General features: G+C 53.0%; 1 protein-coding gene across 2 annotated transcripts in view; it reads left to right on the top strand.

The window, feature by feature from the left end:
* CREB3L1 (cAMP responsive element binding protein 3 like 1) overlaps positions 1-15,926 on the top strand; it is a gene marked incomplete at its 5' end in the record, with an annotated part of 34,115 nt that overhangs the window by 5,593 nt on the left and 12,596 nt on the right. For both annotated transcript variants that reach the window (XM_079709077.1, XM_079709076.1), the window contains one exon: positions 13,270-13,498. In XM_079709077.1, the coding sequence (XP_079565203.1) occupies positions 13,270-13,498 (229 nt within the window). The remainder of the gene's footprint in view (positions 1-13,269; positions 13,499-15,926) is intronic.

Here is a 15,926-nt window from a genome sequence, read left to right as displayed (position 1 = left end):
AGGAGGGGACATCTAAATGCTGTTCTCGGGACAGGGTCCCATGGAGTCAAGGAGGAGAAATCACCATCTTCTCTCCCCCTCTTGATCTGGTTTGGACTTTGCCCTCCAGGGCAGGAACGTTTGGGATCTCAGATATCAGAGGGGCTCCGCCTTCACGCTCACTCACTCCCATCCTTAGGGCACCATGGATGCCTAGAGCTTTAAGGGCAGAGCCAGCACATTGCCTGGCCTGTCAGAGGAGAGACCACACATCCCATCCCCTGCCCTCTCCTCATCCTCACTCTAGGATGCCACTCCCCGGCCCACCTGGGAACTTGGACCTTTGCCCTCTGCAGTTCCCAGGACTCCCCAGGAGGGTCTGTTTATGTCTGGCCTGGCCATTGTGCCAGCAGAGGAGAGGATGAAGGCCAGCCCCGCTTTGTGTCTTCCCTTCCCCATACGATGTGCCTCCTGCAAGTCCTGGTACCAAGGCCCTCTCAGAGCATCCCTCTGTGGGACCTGGCTTGCTCTTGAACCTTCCTCAAGAAACCAGCTCCAGATGCTGGAGAACAGGCTGTTCTTCTGGAAGTCTCAGCACTCCAGGGGGAAGGATGGAGGAAGAAGATTTGGGTGGAGTTAAGTCAAGACCATAAGCATTGCTCTGGCTGGAACACGAAGTAACCCGCTTCAGCAGGCAGAGTAAATGGTAGAACTGGGGAGCAAGACTGGGCAGAAGGTAGGCATGAGGATGTCTGGTTCTGGGGAAGCTGGGAGGGGCAAGATATACAGCCCAGAACTCTGACCAACAGAGAAAATAGATCAAGGGTGATTTCCTTGGAATATCAAAATCCTGATCCTTATGACCTAGACGTACCACATCATGAGCGAGGCCAACTTGACAGCTGGAGGAATATTGGGCTTCTCTGCTGCCAGGCTGAAGGTGCCTCTTCTCCCAACTCTCCCGGGACAGAACCCTCACTGCAGCTTCCTTGGCCCTTGGCCCAGGAGCCATTTCACCCATCACAGAGAGCCTGACACATCTGGGCTGGGCTGTGTGGTCTGACAGAACAGCTGGACAGCAGCAGCTGTCCCCCTCTTCTCCTTCCAAAAGAATAACAAAAATGAAAGCAGCAGTGGAGTAAGGCAGGCTCTTCAGGCCCTCACGGAGAGCCAGGAGGCAGTTTGAAAGCAGCAACTGAGGGGACTTGCTGGGGAGGCAGACAGGCCCGAGCCTTTTCCCATGTGTTCCCTGCTGCCTAGAATGTTCTCACCTCTCCTCACCTCATCTCCCTAACTCTCTGTGTGACCTTGGGCAAATCACTTCCCCTTTCTGGGCCTTGGTTTCCTCATTGCTGAACTAGACTGAGAGTTCTTTGAGGGCAGGGAGTGTCAGGCAATTGTTTTTATCTATTCACTAGGTATAGCTATAGTGACTGGGTGCTCAGGAAATGTTTACTTATTGAATAGATGGAAGGAAGGAGTGAGAAGAAGTAATGGATGGATGAACGAGTGGATGGATGGGTAATGGGAGAAAGGATACTTCCACACTTCCAGCTTTGATGGTACTTTTCTTTTTTTAGGTGGATTTTATTTACAAGTAGTGAATCTTAACCTAAATCCTACATCTACCTTTCACTCTATCATGATGGCCTTTTTTTTTTTTTTTTTTTTATTGGAGTATAGTTGATTTACAATGTTGTGCTAGTTTCAGGTGTACAACAAAGTGAATCAGTCATATATATATATATATATATATATATATATATATACACATTCTTTTTCAGATTCTTTTCCCATATAGGTTATTACAGAATATTGAGTAGAGTTCCCTGTGCTATACAGTATGTCCTTGTTAGTTATCTGTTTTATATATAGTAGTGTGTATATGTTAATCCCAATCTCCTAATTATGGTGGCCTTTTCTATTATGAAATGTATCGTGCATATAAGAGAATATATATAATGCATGTATATGAATTACAAAGTGTAATAAAATGGGTACCTGGGTACTCACTACCCAGCTAAAGAAATCGACCCAGCTCTCAATATCCTGGGCTCTCAAAGTTGCATGAGCTTGGGGAAAAGTTGAGCTGTAGACTCTAAATCCATTCCACTCCAGGCAGATTCTGAACAGAAATTCTCCTGAGACCTGGTGTCTATTCCCAGACCCCACCTGACAGCAAGTCCACAGGTCAGATGGCAGATACCTCGACAAGCACTGGGGAGCCAAGCCATACCTGAGGTGGGGTGGGGTGACCATTAGTGGTCGGTTTTAGCCCTGCCCAGACCTGGGAGCAAATCCTGGCTCTCACCACTTGTCATCTGTGTGAGCTTGGACAGGTGCCTTAACGTCTCTGAGCTTATTTTCCTCATCCATTACGTAAGGATGACTGTAGCACACAGGGTTCTTACAAGAACTCAGTTAGACAACTCTTGCAGAGATCCTAGCACAGTGCATGGCACACGGCAAGCCCCCTATAAACAGTAGTTGTTGCTGCTATTTTTATTCTGATTGTTGCTGTCACTGCCCGAAAGGACGGTCCTCAGCATTGGACTGCCCTTGGAGAAATGTCCCATCTTCGTCCCTTTGTTGACCCCTAATCATAGGGATTTTATTTGCCTACATGTTGGACATCTCTGGAGCTGAAAGGCTGTTTTCTTTGGGTAAAGGCAAAAGACCCCAGGCCTCTTCTCAGGCTATGTCTTTCTGGGAATCAGGAGAGGGATGGCCAGGGATGAGCAAACCTGGGGCCCCAGGTGAGGACCCAGTGCCTGGAATGGGGGCCCATATTTTGTATCTGGCCCTGTACTAGGTGCTGGGATGGGACAGCAGGAAATCGGTCATTATTCCTTCAACATCCAGTGTTGTCGTGTGTGCTTAAGAGCACAAGCTCTGCAGTCAGAGCTTGGGTTCAAATCCTGGCTCAGCCACTTGCTAACTGAATAAACTGGGTAAGCTACTTAACTTCTCTGTGCCTCAGTTTCCTTAACCATTCAATGGCAGTACTAATAGTACCTACCTGATCTTCTGAAACTTAAATCAGGTACTGCATGGAAGGAACTAGAACAGTGCCTGGCATATAAATATTAGCTATTATTGTTATTAGGTATACTGTATGCCAGTCCCTGTGTGAAGCCCTGCAGAGGGTTTGAGGATGAAATCCATCCTATATCTTACCCTCAAGGTGGTTAAAGTTTAGAAGGAGAGATGGGTCCCATTGTGCATAATTAGAGTTCAAGGCATGATATTAACCAGTGGCCTATGAATGCTACAGTGGTATAAGACAGAGAGGACTCCTCCAGCTGGGTGATCAAGGAAGGCTTCCTGGAGGAAGCAGCACTGAGTTGGGCCTTAAAGGATGATAGGAATTAGAATGAGGAGATAAAAGGCAAAGGCCTTCCAGGCACAGGGAATGGTACAAGCAAAGGCCCTGCAGCCATGGAGCTTACAGCAGGTTTAAGGAACTGGGAGCAGTCATCCAATGAGGCTGGAGGGAAAGGAAAGATGAGGGGTTCCAGCTATAGTGGAAAGTTGAGATCAATTTGTGACAAAGCTTGAATGCTGTGCTTAGGAGCTGGGAGTTTTTTCAGCAGGCAGAAGGGAGCCAGTGATAGTTCTCAATGATAGTTCTGAGCTGGACAGGGCAGTGGTCCCAGCTCCCCTGAACCGTCTCAGTGCTAGGAGGTCTAGAGTCCATTAGGGCATCCCAGCTGTCAGCCTGTCTGGATGATCAGGGCCTCTCCCTCAAGACAGCATCGTGGGCCCCTCTCTGTGCCCAGAGCAGGCCGAGGCAGCAACTGACCCCAGGTCCCTTCTCTCCTCTGATTTCTACCTCCTGCCCTGATGTCACCCTCACACTGGCCAGGAGCACCAGTTCTTCTGGCTCTCTCATCCCCAGCACTTGGGGCCAGGCTGGCCTGGGGAGGCCCAAGGCAACTCCACCCTTGCAGAGACACAAGCTGTCCCTCTTTGGGGCTGAGAGCTCCAGTCTGAACCATGTCCTGCCTCCTGGCCCAACCCCAAGACCCTAATGGGGTTCCCTCACCCCCTCAGGACCCTCCACTATCAGGCAAAGCATGTCCCCATTGATCCCAGCAGCCTAGAAGGATCTGAGCCCTCCTTCTGAGCCCAGCCCAGCTTGGCACCTCCTCTCCTTGGCCCTCCCACCCATCAACTGGGACAAGATACCCAAAGCCCCTTTCATCATCCTCCCGGAGAAGAGGCCCAACCCTGCCCTCTACCACCCCAAAGCCTTCACCCCTTTCTCTCCCAGGGCTGCAAATCAGTTCCACATTTGGGATCTGGCAGGCACTATCTGCTCAGAACTTTCCCCTCCCAGTTAGCTCAGGCTTCCATCTCCCCCACCACCCGTCTTAGTCAGACCAGGGGGTCTGCAGAAGGGGAAGGGCTCTTGCCTCTGGTGACCCCTTCAGAGGTCTGAGAGGCAGCTGGACTGTGGCAAGGAACCAGAGGGACAGTGGACACAAGGCTCTCCCAGGGAGAGATGAAAGAGGAAGGGTAGGGGGCGGGGCAGAGGCAGAGCTTGAGCAAGCATATGAGGGGATGAGGGCTTGGGGGTGGTGAGGGAAGGAGTGAGGTGGTTCCCAGCTCAGCACATTCCTGAGACATCTGGACGTGCTGGAAGGGCCCCAGCTGGCCTGCATGGCTGTGGCTCCAGCTTCTCTGCTCTGTGATGTCAGGACCCAGCATTTCCCCCTCCTCTCATAGTCCCGCTGGCCTGGGGTCCACCTTGGGGCTGAGGTGGACCCTCAGCCTGGGGTCTCCTCCCTGGACCTCTCACCCCAGTGAGCAAGAAGCCCCTGGGGCAGTGGAGGAAATGCCTGAGTCAGAGGAGGGCCCGGGCCTGATGCAGGAGGCAGCCATGGAAGACCAGGGGTTTGCCCATGCGACTGACTCAAGGAGATTCCTCCTTTGGGCTGGTGCCTGCCCCCTCCCTTCTCCTTGGAAGGGAGATGGAGACAGAGGAAAGACTCTGGGAATGGCTGCTTACCTTGAGCTATGTGATCCTGGGCAAGTCCATTCCTTCCCTTGGCTCTCAGTTTTCCTCTCTGTAATGATAATAATAATAATAATAGCTACATTTGAAAAGAGCCTTCTATGTGTCTTGCATTGTACAAAGCACTTTAAAAATGTTGTCTCATTTAACCCTCACAGCAACCTCACAGGTGGCGTAGATATAAGTACCCCTATTTTATAGCTGAGACAGAGGCTCAGAAAGGTTAAGTAACTTGCCCAAGGCTACACAGTAGGCAGCAGAGCCAGGATTAGAACTGGATCTGTCTGCCTCTCTTGCTTATAACCATTGAACTACATTGCTTCTACAAGTAAAAGGAGATGGACCTAATGATGCCAGAATTCCTTTCAGCTCTAAAATTGTAGGGATTTCTTTTGGCCAATGTGGGGCTCTTCAAGAAGGGCAGGGGCAGGCATTAGTCACACACTGGGTGGGGGAAGGAGGGCAGAGTCAGATGGCTTTGAAGCATCAGATCGGTCAGGAATCTTTGGAGGTCCCCTCCTTGGAGCCCCAGAGGAGTCCAAACCCCAGGGGCTGGAGTCACAGCCTGATCCCCAGCCGAGCCCAGGGGTCCCACACCTTCCCTGAAGGAAGGGAGTAAATAAGGAGAGAGAATGCAACTTCTTCCAAAAATAAAACCTGAGGACAACTCAGACAGGCCCGGGACCGCTGAGGAAGCCAGAGGCCGAATGCTGAGTGCACAGAGGAGAGGGAAGAGGCCAAGGGAATTCCAGCCAGAGCCTGGTGGCAGGCTCCAGCCCAAGAGGGCCTTCCAGCTGGCCAGGGGCCGGAAGAGCAGCTCGGCTGGTTGGCCACTGGGCTCCGTTTATCCTCTCAGACCTGGCCTAACCCTGGGGACAGTTCCTCCAGAGCTGAGTTGGGGGCTGTGGTCCCCAGGTACCTGGTCTGGCTGGGGCTTAAGAGCAAAAAGGCCTTGGGAAGGAACAACCCAGAGAATGGGTACAACAGGCCCCACCAGGGAGGAGCCGAGGGAAGGCGTCCAGGCGCATGGAAACTGCCTGGGGCAGGAGCAGGCTGGCAGCAGAGCGGAACTCAGGGCAGTCACTCCTGGAGGCTCAGCTGCAGAAGGAAAAGCCTCAGTCCATTTGCTCACTGGCACATTCCTTCATTCGCCCACTCATTCAGCCAGTCACTCAGTCACTCAGCAAAGAGCTGAGCACCTACCATGTGCTGGGACCAGTGCTAGGCTTTGGAGACACGGATGAGAAGTGGACACAGCGAGACACAGAGGTGACATGGCTGGATCATTTCGAGCTATACTAAGGAAGTTGGAATCTATCCTAAGGGCAGAGGAAGTCATTAGTGGATAGTGAGCAGGGGAGTCACATAGTCATATTTATGTTAGAAGATCCCAAGGTGGAGAATATTCTGGAGACAGATCAGAGTTCAAGCCTTGGACCTACCTTCATAAATGGGTGGTCACACCACTAGTCAGGAAGCCCTTTGGGAGCAGGAACTGGGCTTTGTTCATCTCTGTATCCACAGGGTTGGGCACACAGTAGGTCCTCAGTAAACACTGAACAAATGCACGAGTGATGAATAAGTGGATGGGACTAGATGCCCTTATTCTCCAGAGGCCCCCAGCGCCAGCCCTGGCACTTAGTCTCCAGGGTCCTGAGCTGTCCCACAGGGATCCTCTGGCTACTGCCTATGGACCAACATCTCCAGCAGCCAGACCCTGGGCTGCTGTGCCCTCAGTGGTGCCAGTCACAGCTAATCCCAGCCCTGGGCGGCAGCACTAACTGCCATGGCTTCCTTCTGCCCAGACAGTACCTGGCACCCACGCCAAGGTTGGGCCACAGCACATGGGCCGCCTGGTCAGAAGATGCCAGGGGCTGGCTGGGAACCTGTAGGCCAGCTCTTCACTTTCCTGAGGGACCTGTGATCCGGCCAGGGAAGGGCTACCACAGTGTCAGGAGGGGGAACTGGAGAGCCAGACTAACAGGGCTGGGGGCTCCAGAGACTGTGGACCCTGCTCTGCACAGTGGCAGCCTGTGGTGGGCACCAGCCTGCCCTTTCCTCTCCCACTTCTTTTCTCCAGCACACAGGCACAGAAGAGCTCAATCCCCATGGTACCTCTTCCTCCCGTCCCAGCCCTCACCGTCCCAGCCCCAGGCAAGCCCAGGACTCCCAACGCTCCCTCGCTGGGGGTCACATGACTCAGGCATGTGGCTTGGCACAGTCAGCATTCAGTGCTGTGGTGTTGAGATGTTGTGTGTGTTTGTGTGTGAGTGTGCATGCCCACGTCTGTGACCGTGACTGTCTGGGGTAACTGCACATATGTGTGTGTGTGTGCGCACATGGGAGTCTGTGTCTGTCTGATCACATCTGAGGAGTGTTTCCTTGTTGGGTCTGTGTCAGTGCCTGCCAGTGTCAGCCTATGTGAGCCCAGAGAGTGTGTATGTGCATTAGTATCTGTGCCAGGCTGTATAGGGAACAGTCTGAATGTGTCTAAATGTGGGGATCTTATGTTGTGTGGTGTCAGGGAGATGGTGTTTCCCTGTGTAAGAAAGAACCTCACAGCCCACGTCTGTGTAGCATGTGCACACACATATGCACACGCACGTGCACAAGCGCACACACACACACAGGGAAGCATTTCTGCTTATTTGGACTTGGGCTCTGTGGTGAAGAGTTCGGTAGGGGGAAAATATGAAACCTCAGCAGCCGCCTTCCCCGGGCCTGTGGGGAATGGGGGACGAGAGTGAGGTTGGAGGCTGGAACAATGTGCTTCCCTTCACCCCTGTGCCCTGCCAGGAAGGCTCAGGGAGGGGCTGGCTCCAGGGATGAGGAAAACTGGCTCTGTCCTTTCACAGTCCCCAGAGATGCCAGAGCAGAGGAAAAGAGGCCACTTTCTGATGACTAGTCCACTTCACCCTATGCCTGCCACCCCTGCCTCAGTAGGAACACAGACTATGTTGGGGATTGGATGGGGAAACAGGCCTAGAGAGGAGACACCACTTGCCCCTGCCCAGGTCTCACAGCACAGATGGATCTTGAACTGGGGCCTCCTGAGTCTGAGTCTAGGGCCTTTTTTCCTTCATAGGACAGCCTTCCAGTCTAGCTCTGGGAAGATGCCTGGATCTCCCCCTATCCCCAAATGACTGGATGGTGATGCTTCAGGACTAGGAGGACCACGGGGTACCCAGGGGCCCACCTCCCTTCCCCAAGCCCCTCCCTGCTCTCTCTTGACCCTACTCCCCACCCCTCACCGCCGCACACAGGGCACAACAGTGACTCAGACTGGTGGCCCTTCAGCTAGAAATGGGGGCAATTTTCTAGTGACCACGAGGCAAGTAACCGTCCCGGAATGTATGGGTCAGTGTGGGGGGGGGGAGCTAACCTGCGGGGGAGGGGAAGGGGAAATGTGAGAGGACTCTCCTCCCATCGCTCCCCAGAGCTCACTCTCTCGGAAGGAATGTCCGGGCTCGGCATTCCCCCCACTCCTTATCCCACAGCTCAGCCTGGACCCACTCCGGCCTCCTCCCTCCTTTCCCCAAACACAGACTGAATCAGCCTGGACCGGGGGAGGAGGAGAAGCCCGGGATGGGGGTGCAGGCGCCGAGGGGTAGGGGCCAGAGAGAAGGGGGCGCTCTCAGACTGCAGCAGGTGGGGGAACCTCTTTCCCACACACACCCTCAGGTGACAGCCACGCCCCCAGAGCTTTTCCTTCTCTCTGCATCGACCCCCAGGAGGAATGAGGAGAGGGGAACTGAGCGCCTCAGACGGCGCTATTACCGCCCAGGAGTGTCCCACCTCCCCTACCTGGGACAGAGACCCCGTTGCCCCATCAATGAGCCCAAGGTAGGATTATTCGAGGAGGGAAGGAAGGAGCTGAGCTGGAAGAGCCGTGAAGGAACTTAAGAATTGGGGCCTGGCCTCCCCTCTGTCTTCACTTCCTCGGGCTCCCGGTGCGGGGTCGAGGCCACGCAGCTGATAAGGGTCTTAGGGCACCATAGAACTGCCAGGGGCACCTGAAAGCTCAAAGGGGCCATTTCTGCCTCTGCCCCAGGTGCAGAAAGGGACACAAGGCAAACACACTCTAACCTGACGTAGCCCGCGCCTTCGGCGGAGGCCGCGAACCCTCCCCCGCGCGAGCCGTGCCTTCCTCCCGCCCCCTCCTCGCGGCTCCAGCGGCGGGCGTCTCGCAGCCTCCTCCCATTGGCCACGACCTCCGCAGATCCGACCAATGAGCATGCTGGGCTCCGGCGCGGGGCAGCCCCCCGCGCGCAGGCGTTAACCTTTCGTGGGCCACGCGGGGCCGACTGGACATTCTCCTTTAAACTTAAAGGGTTGGCGACTGAGACCCGGCTCCGGGAGGAGATGCTGCGGAGGGGGAGGGGTGCGCGGGGCTGAGAGCCCGAGAGCTCGGGACCTGTCCTCCAAGAGAGGGGAGCCGGCGCCGGCTGCGCGTGGCAGCCGAGAAGGAGCTTACATTGGCAAGACTGTTGGAAAAAGTCTTCAACAAGGAGGGAAACAAATCATAATATTTCCTTCTCAGGCTTCCCACCCCAGTTGCTTGGAAAGGCACCCCCGGTAGAACGCTCACCCCCAGGAGAACCCTATCCCCCTCAGAACGTTGACTCCCTGCCGTCTATAGAATCCTGCCTCCCACCCCCAATCATTTTCCATCAGGTAGTCTGAAACCTGAACTTTTTGTGTGTGAACTGGAGAAAGAGCTGGGTGTGGTTTTGGGGGGTAGGAGAAGGGACAAGGGGCCTTGCTGAAGCTGAGGAGGCCCTAGGTCTCCAGAGGGGGCTTTCCAGGGCTGGTGGGAGGGTGGGTACAGAGGAAGAAGAGAGGACAGGAAGGAGAAGTTGCTCCACATTCCTGTGCAGCCCCAGAGCTACGGATAACCCCTCCCTCAGCATCACCAACTCACTGTGTGACCCTGGTAGGTCCCTCTCTGGACCTCAGTTTCCTCATTAGCAAGTGGGGAGAGGGGGCGTGGACCATGGGCTTTCTCATGTCCCTTCTGCCTCTAAATTGATGGTATAAACCAGCCATAACTGGGCTGCTCTGAGAGGCCAGACACCAGATAGAAATAGGGCTCAAAGCTCTCTAAAGGGAGGCCCTCTGGCACGCTCGCATGAGCAGGAGGTGGGCCTGGGGATGATGGGACATCCCACCGTTGCCCCCAGAGGTCCACCCAGCACACAGTGAAGACCTGAGCAAGGAGGACTGGGTTCTCTGAGTGTCCCCCACCCCCAATCCGCCTGCCCCTTGGCCGCCCTCCCCTTCCACTTGGCTCCCACCCTCTGGAAGCTCTGTCCTGCTGGGCCTTTGCTGCTGTCTCCAGCAGGTGGGGTGGGACTGTTCACAAAGCAGGGACCAACTGATCTCCCTCAGCAGGTGCCTGCGGGCACCCCAAAAGGGGTCTCTGAGAAGGACCTGGCTCATCTGCCTGGAATCCTTTAGGGACCCCGGCCCAGACTGGAGGAAGCTTCTCTCCTCTCCCAGGCCCGGGGAAAGGGTTTGGCAAACCCTTATCGCCTGAGAAGCAGCTGCCGAAGAAATACCTTAGCAGCTGACTCACTAGGCTCTTCACAACCCCCTCCCCCTGGGCCTCACACCAGGCCTTTGAGAGACCCTGAGAGAGAGAGAGAGAGAGAGAGAGAGAGAGAGAGAGAGAGGGCGCCCCCAGGTGGGCTGACCCAGACTCTGCTGAGGGTGTAGCTAGCACAGTCCAGACTGTGGCTGGCTAGTTGGCTGGGGGGCATTGCACCCTGTAAATGGCCTTTGGCTGGGATCACAGTCTTGGAGACTTGTTGAGCCTCTGACTTCCTGGTACTGCCTCACCCCAGGCATTGATGGGACGAATGACATACTGATGGCGTTGCCCTCTGGGGTACAAGGCCCTGTCCCTCCACCAGTAGCTGTTGAGTGTCTATCCTGGGCCAGGGGATGGGACCCAGCAGGTGAACAAGTCCAGACCCTACTACCTCAGGGAGTTCACAGTCTGACAGACGGGCAATTCCTGATCAGGGGAATGTTTGCTGCCATTGGGGGAGGACTGGGGTGTGACTGTGGTTGTGGATGCTTCCCTGCTTTCCTTGGCTCCCTAAGCCTCGGGTTCCCTACCTGTCAAATATAGATATGCAACTTCCTTGTCTCCTTGGGTAATTGTGAGGATTAGATAAGGCAATGTGCATGAAAGCACTTCAGAAAGTTAAAACCACAAGAAAAGTGTAGGATAGGGATGGTAAGTTCTGACAAGCTGGGGAGAGGAGAGAGTACTTAAGACGATGGGATTCTGAACTCATTTTATCATGGATTCTCTGATCCATGTTTGTTTGGGGGGAGGACCAAGCCACCTCCCTGCATTGGCTCCAGGCTCCGTTCACCTCAGGTCCAGAGTTAGGCTTTTGATAATAACAATGGCTAACAGTTATTGAGCACTCACTGCATTCTAGGCCCTGTTCTCAGTGTTACATGTGTTTGCTGTATAGATATATACATATGTTATTTGTATACATGTGTTATATGTATTTCCTCATTTTATCCTCATAATCCTATGAGGGTAGCATTAAGCACCTAACAAATATTTGATCCTCATTACAACACTGTGAGGTAGGAACTATTATTTCCCCCTTACAGATGAGGAAACTGAGACCCAGAGAAGTGAAGTAAACTTAGCAAGGAGTGAGCTAGGAGTCAAAAGCAAGCTTATCTGCAGAGCTTGGGCTCATCCCCTGCCCCCCACACACAGATGCTCATGTGGCTCTGAATCTTATTCTCAGACAGAGGGCTTTTCTGCTCATCCCTTCCAGACTAGGACAGGCTCCAAGTATTCCAGGCCAGAAAGCCAACAACTCCAGACTCCAGAAGTCAGCCCTTACCCACTCTCCAGGTGGGACCCCAGGGCCAGAAGCAAAGCCCCAGCAAATTCATTCAGTCAGTAAAAAATGAATGAACAGGGAGCTCCCCTGGCGGTTCAGTGGTTAAGACTCTGTGCTTCCACTGCAGGGGGCACAGGTTCAATCCCTGGTCAGGGAACTAAGATCCCACATGCTGTGTGGTGTGTCCAGAAAAAAAAAAAGAATGAACAACATTTCCTTACATATTTATAATTCTTTAGAGAGAAAAAACAAGCACCTCCTATGTGCCAGCCACTGGAGGCTTTACTAATAAGAGGTTTGTTGAGTAACTACTATGTACCAGGGACTATTCTAAGTGCTTGACGTGCATTAACTTGTTTTATTTTTACAATAACCCTAGCAGATAGGAACTATTATCATCCCCACTGTACAAAGGAGGAAATGAAACACAGAGACATTAATCAACTTTCCCAGGATCGTGGAGACCAATGTTTTTCAGACTATTTTGTTTCTGAGAAATATTTTACATCCTTCCCAAGAACGTACACACACACACACACACACACACACAACTGATATTAAAAAAATCTACCAAGTGTTTAACTTCCCTATGGGCACTCTGATATTTTTCTACTCTATTTTGTTCTGTTTTCTTTTTTCTTAAATTCTGGTCGTGACCTACTAAATTGATTTCACAACCCATTAATGAGTCACCACCCACAGTTTGAACGGCACTGAGTCATAGCTAGGAGCATCAGGGCCAGGATTCAAATCCAAATGATATGGCTCTGGAGCCTAATTTCTTGGTATAAAGAATGGCTGGGAAAAGGGAGACACTGGAGGCATGTGGACAAGTGGAGACTGTACTAATGAGGGGGGCAGAGTCCTCAATAATCTCACCACCTTGCATTCCAGCAAAAGAGAATACAAAAGTCACTGATATTGCCTTTGGAATGCAAACTTGCTGGCATAGATACACTTATTCTTTAGTACTTAGTCCTCCCATGAAAGAAGTAGGGTGGACTGAGAAACAGACTTGGGCAATCTAAGTGATTTGACCAAGGTCACAGAGCCAACACTAAAGCCCTGTGTCCTATCGCCTGGATTCTTTCACACCATCCAGGACTCATCCTTGAGGATACTGATGGAGAGGCTAGAGAGGGCAGTGGAGGTGGTGGTGGCAGTAATGTGATGACGGGGTGACAGTAGTGATAGAAATGATAATAGTTGGTATGATGATGTGGGCCGGGGGGAAGTTGGTGGTGGTGGTGGTGGTATTAATGATGGAGGGAAGAGTAAGGGGGAGGTTGCGGGGACAGCAGTGGTGGTGGCAGGGCTGGTGGCACCACCAGAGCAGCATCTGCACCCCCTGTCCAGGGTGAGCTGACTCCCTCCTCTCCCCTCCCCCTTTGCTAGCACTTCCCTGAGCACCTGGACCACTTTGCAGAGAACATGGAGGACTTCTCCAACGACCTGTTCAGCAGTTTCTTTGATGACCCTGTGCTGGACGAGAAGAGCCCTCTACTGGACATGGAACTGGACTCCCCAACGCCGGGCATCCAGGCCGAGCACAGCTACTCCCTGAGCGGTGACTCGGCACCTCAGAGCCCCATTGTGCCCATCAAGATGGAGGACACCACCCAAGGTAAGAAGGGGTGGCGGGGCCCAGGGTACCAGACCCGAGGAGGGACACCAGACCCAGAGGAGGGACACCAGACCCGAGGGGGCTCCCACAAAAACCTCTCAGAGGAGCTCCCCCGCCTTTTTGTTCTTCCGCAAGTCAGACCCAGAAGGGCATTTCTCAAGAGGGTCTTTGGCTGACTTAGGTCAGTGATGTGCAAAGGGTGGGTCCCAGACCAGGGGCAGCACCTGGGAACTTGTTAGAAATGCAGATTCTCAGGTCCCACCCAGACCTGCTGGATCAGAAACCCTGTGGGGAGGATCCAGCCTTCCAGGTGATTCTGATGCATGCTTAGGTCTGGGAACCAGACTTAGATGGAACAGCTTGGGGGGAGGGGAGGATTAAACAATAAATGTGGACAAGTCACCAAGACTCTAGAGCCTTACCACCTCCTCACACTGTGATGTCCTCTGAGATGTTACCTGGGCGAAACACCTGCACCCTATTTTTTTTTTTTTTTTTTTTTTTTTGCCACATCACACGGATCTCAGGATCTCAGTTCCCCGACCAGGGATCGAACCCGGGCCCCGGCAGTGAAAGCCCGGAATCCTAACCACTAGGCTACCAGGGAACTCCCCTGCACCCTACTTTTATTGCCAAAGGTAGGGTTCTCTAAAGCTCTCCTCTCCCCCACCTCCCTTCCTTTTAAGCAAAGGGCCCTTTGAGTTTTTCCTCTCAGGTGATCAACATTTGAGAACTCCAGACTGTACCCCACCTATGGGCATTTCCTCATATGGCTCCATCATATTTGGACACATGTCTTAGCCTTGATAAGCCTCAGTTTCTTCATCTACAAATGGGAATAACAATAAACATTTCTATAGCACTCTCCAGTTCACAAAGTACCTTCGTGTTTTTATCTCATTTGTTTCTCACAACTCACAGGTGAGGTCAGAATCACTTTTATCATACTCCCCATTTGTCTGATAAGGAAAATGAGATTTCAGGAAAGCTGAGTTATTTAGGTTACGCACACAGTAAATGGAGAGCAGGGACTTGGGAGCAAGCAGGCCCCCTGATTCTAAACCTCACACCCATGCCACCACCACACTTGCCGGCCTTAAGGGGCGCTAAAGGGTACTGGCTTTGGTGTGCATCCCGGCACCTCAACCGGCTGTTGTGTGATCTTTAACAAGTTGCTTAACCTCTCTGGACCTCGGTTTCCTCAATTACAGAATGAAGACACTAGGTATCTTGAGAATTCTGGGCAGGATTAAAAATATATATATGAAAAGTACCCAGCTCAGTCAGTGCCCAACACATTTCATATATGTGTGTGTGTGTGTGTGTGTGTGTGTGTGTATTATATATATATATAAATAAAATTAGTGACTATTTCCTTATGTGTATAAAAGTCCTATTAAAACTATCATGTCTAGAACCATGAACAGGGTTCTTATTCCTCTTTCCCTTTGGAGGACAATGGTCTTGAGTGAGTGTTTTAATCTTCTCAACTATTAAATGGGCAGAATAGCAGTGCCTGCCGCCAGGGTTGGTGGGAGGAATACACAAATTCATATGCAGCAAGAGGTTAGAATTAGACTCAGTGCAAGAAGTGTGAGCTGCTTCTGAGGGTCTTTGAGATTCCCCAGGGGCAGAGACGGGACTTTGTACGCGGCCCCCATCCAGCTGCTTGAAGGCAGGGACACCTTCTGGGGCTTTAAGTGGCTCCAGGGCTCGTGGCTGTGGAGGTCTCAACTTCCCTGTGTGCCCTGGCCTCAGCCCAGCCTCTGGAGGTCACCTCGATGGGGTGTCAGGCCCCAGCCTGGGGAAGGGTAGCGTGTGGGGTGGACAGCCTCCTAGCCCGGCAACTCTTCACCACCCCAAGTCTATTTTTAGAGCAGTTTGTCTGTGGGTCCTTTGCAGGGGGCAGCTTCCCGGAGGCCGGCGGGCTGGCCCTGTAATTTGGGAAGATTGTGGGTGTTCTTGGAGCCCAGGGGCAGCCTGCAGCCCAGAACTCAGGCCCTCAGCCTCCCAGCAGGGTGGGGCCTAGCCTCTGAGGTGGGATCAGGCAGCTGCTGACCCCTCTCCCCACCCACACTGGGTTCCAAAGGCTAGAGTCCCCTCTAGCCCACCCACGCTGGCTCCTCAGACCTCTGCCTCACCAGAGCCAAGTCCTGGGGCCACCGGGGGCAGGGCTGACTCCGAGTGGCACCCATCAGGAAAAGGGGGGATGTCCAGCAGCCCTGTGACCCAGGTGAGGCCAGGAGGCCCACGAGGTGGACGCTGCCCTGGGAAACCTGAGCATCACCCCTTACTCCCCACATGCCCCCCCAGGCACCAGGTCCTGTTGATTCTTCCTTCTAAATTTGTCTCCAGTATGTTCCTTCCTCTCCATCCCCACTGCCACTGCCTTAGCATGTGCCTCACCTTCTCTCGCTGGACAATTTCA

The sequence above is a fragment of the Hyperoodon ampullatus genome (genome assembly GCF_949752795.1).
Source record: "Hyperoodon ampullatus genome assembly, chromosome: 7".
Taxonomy (NCBI): Eukaryota; Metazoa; Chordata; class Mammalia; order Artiodactyla; family Ziphiidae; genus Hyperoodon; species Hyperoodon ampullatus.
The sequence above is the reverse complement of the archived record's forward strand: the minus strand, read 5'-3'. Positions and strand labels throughout refer to the sequence as shown.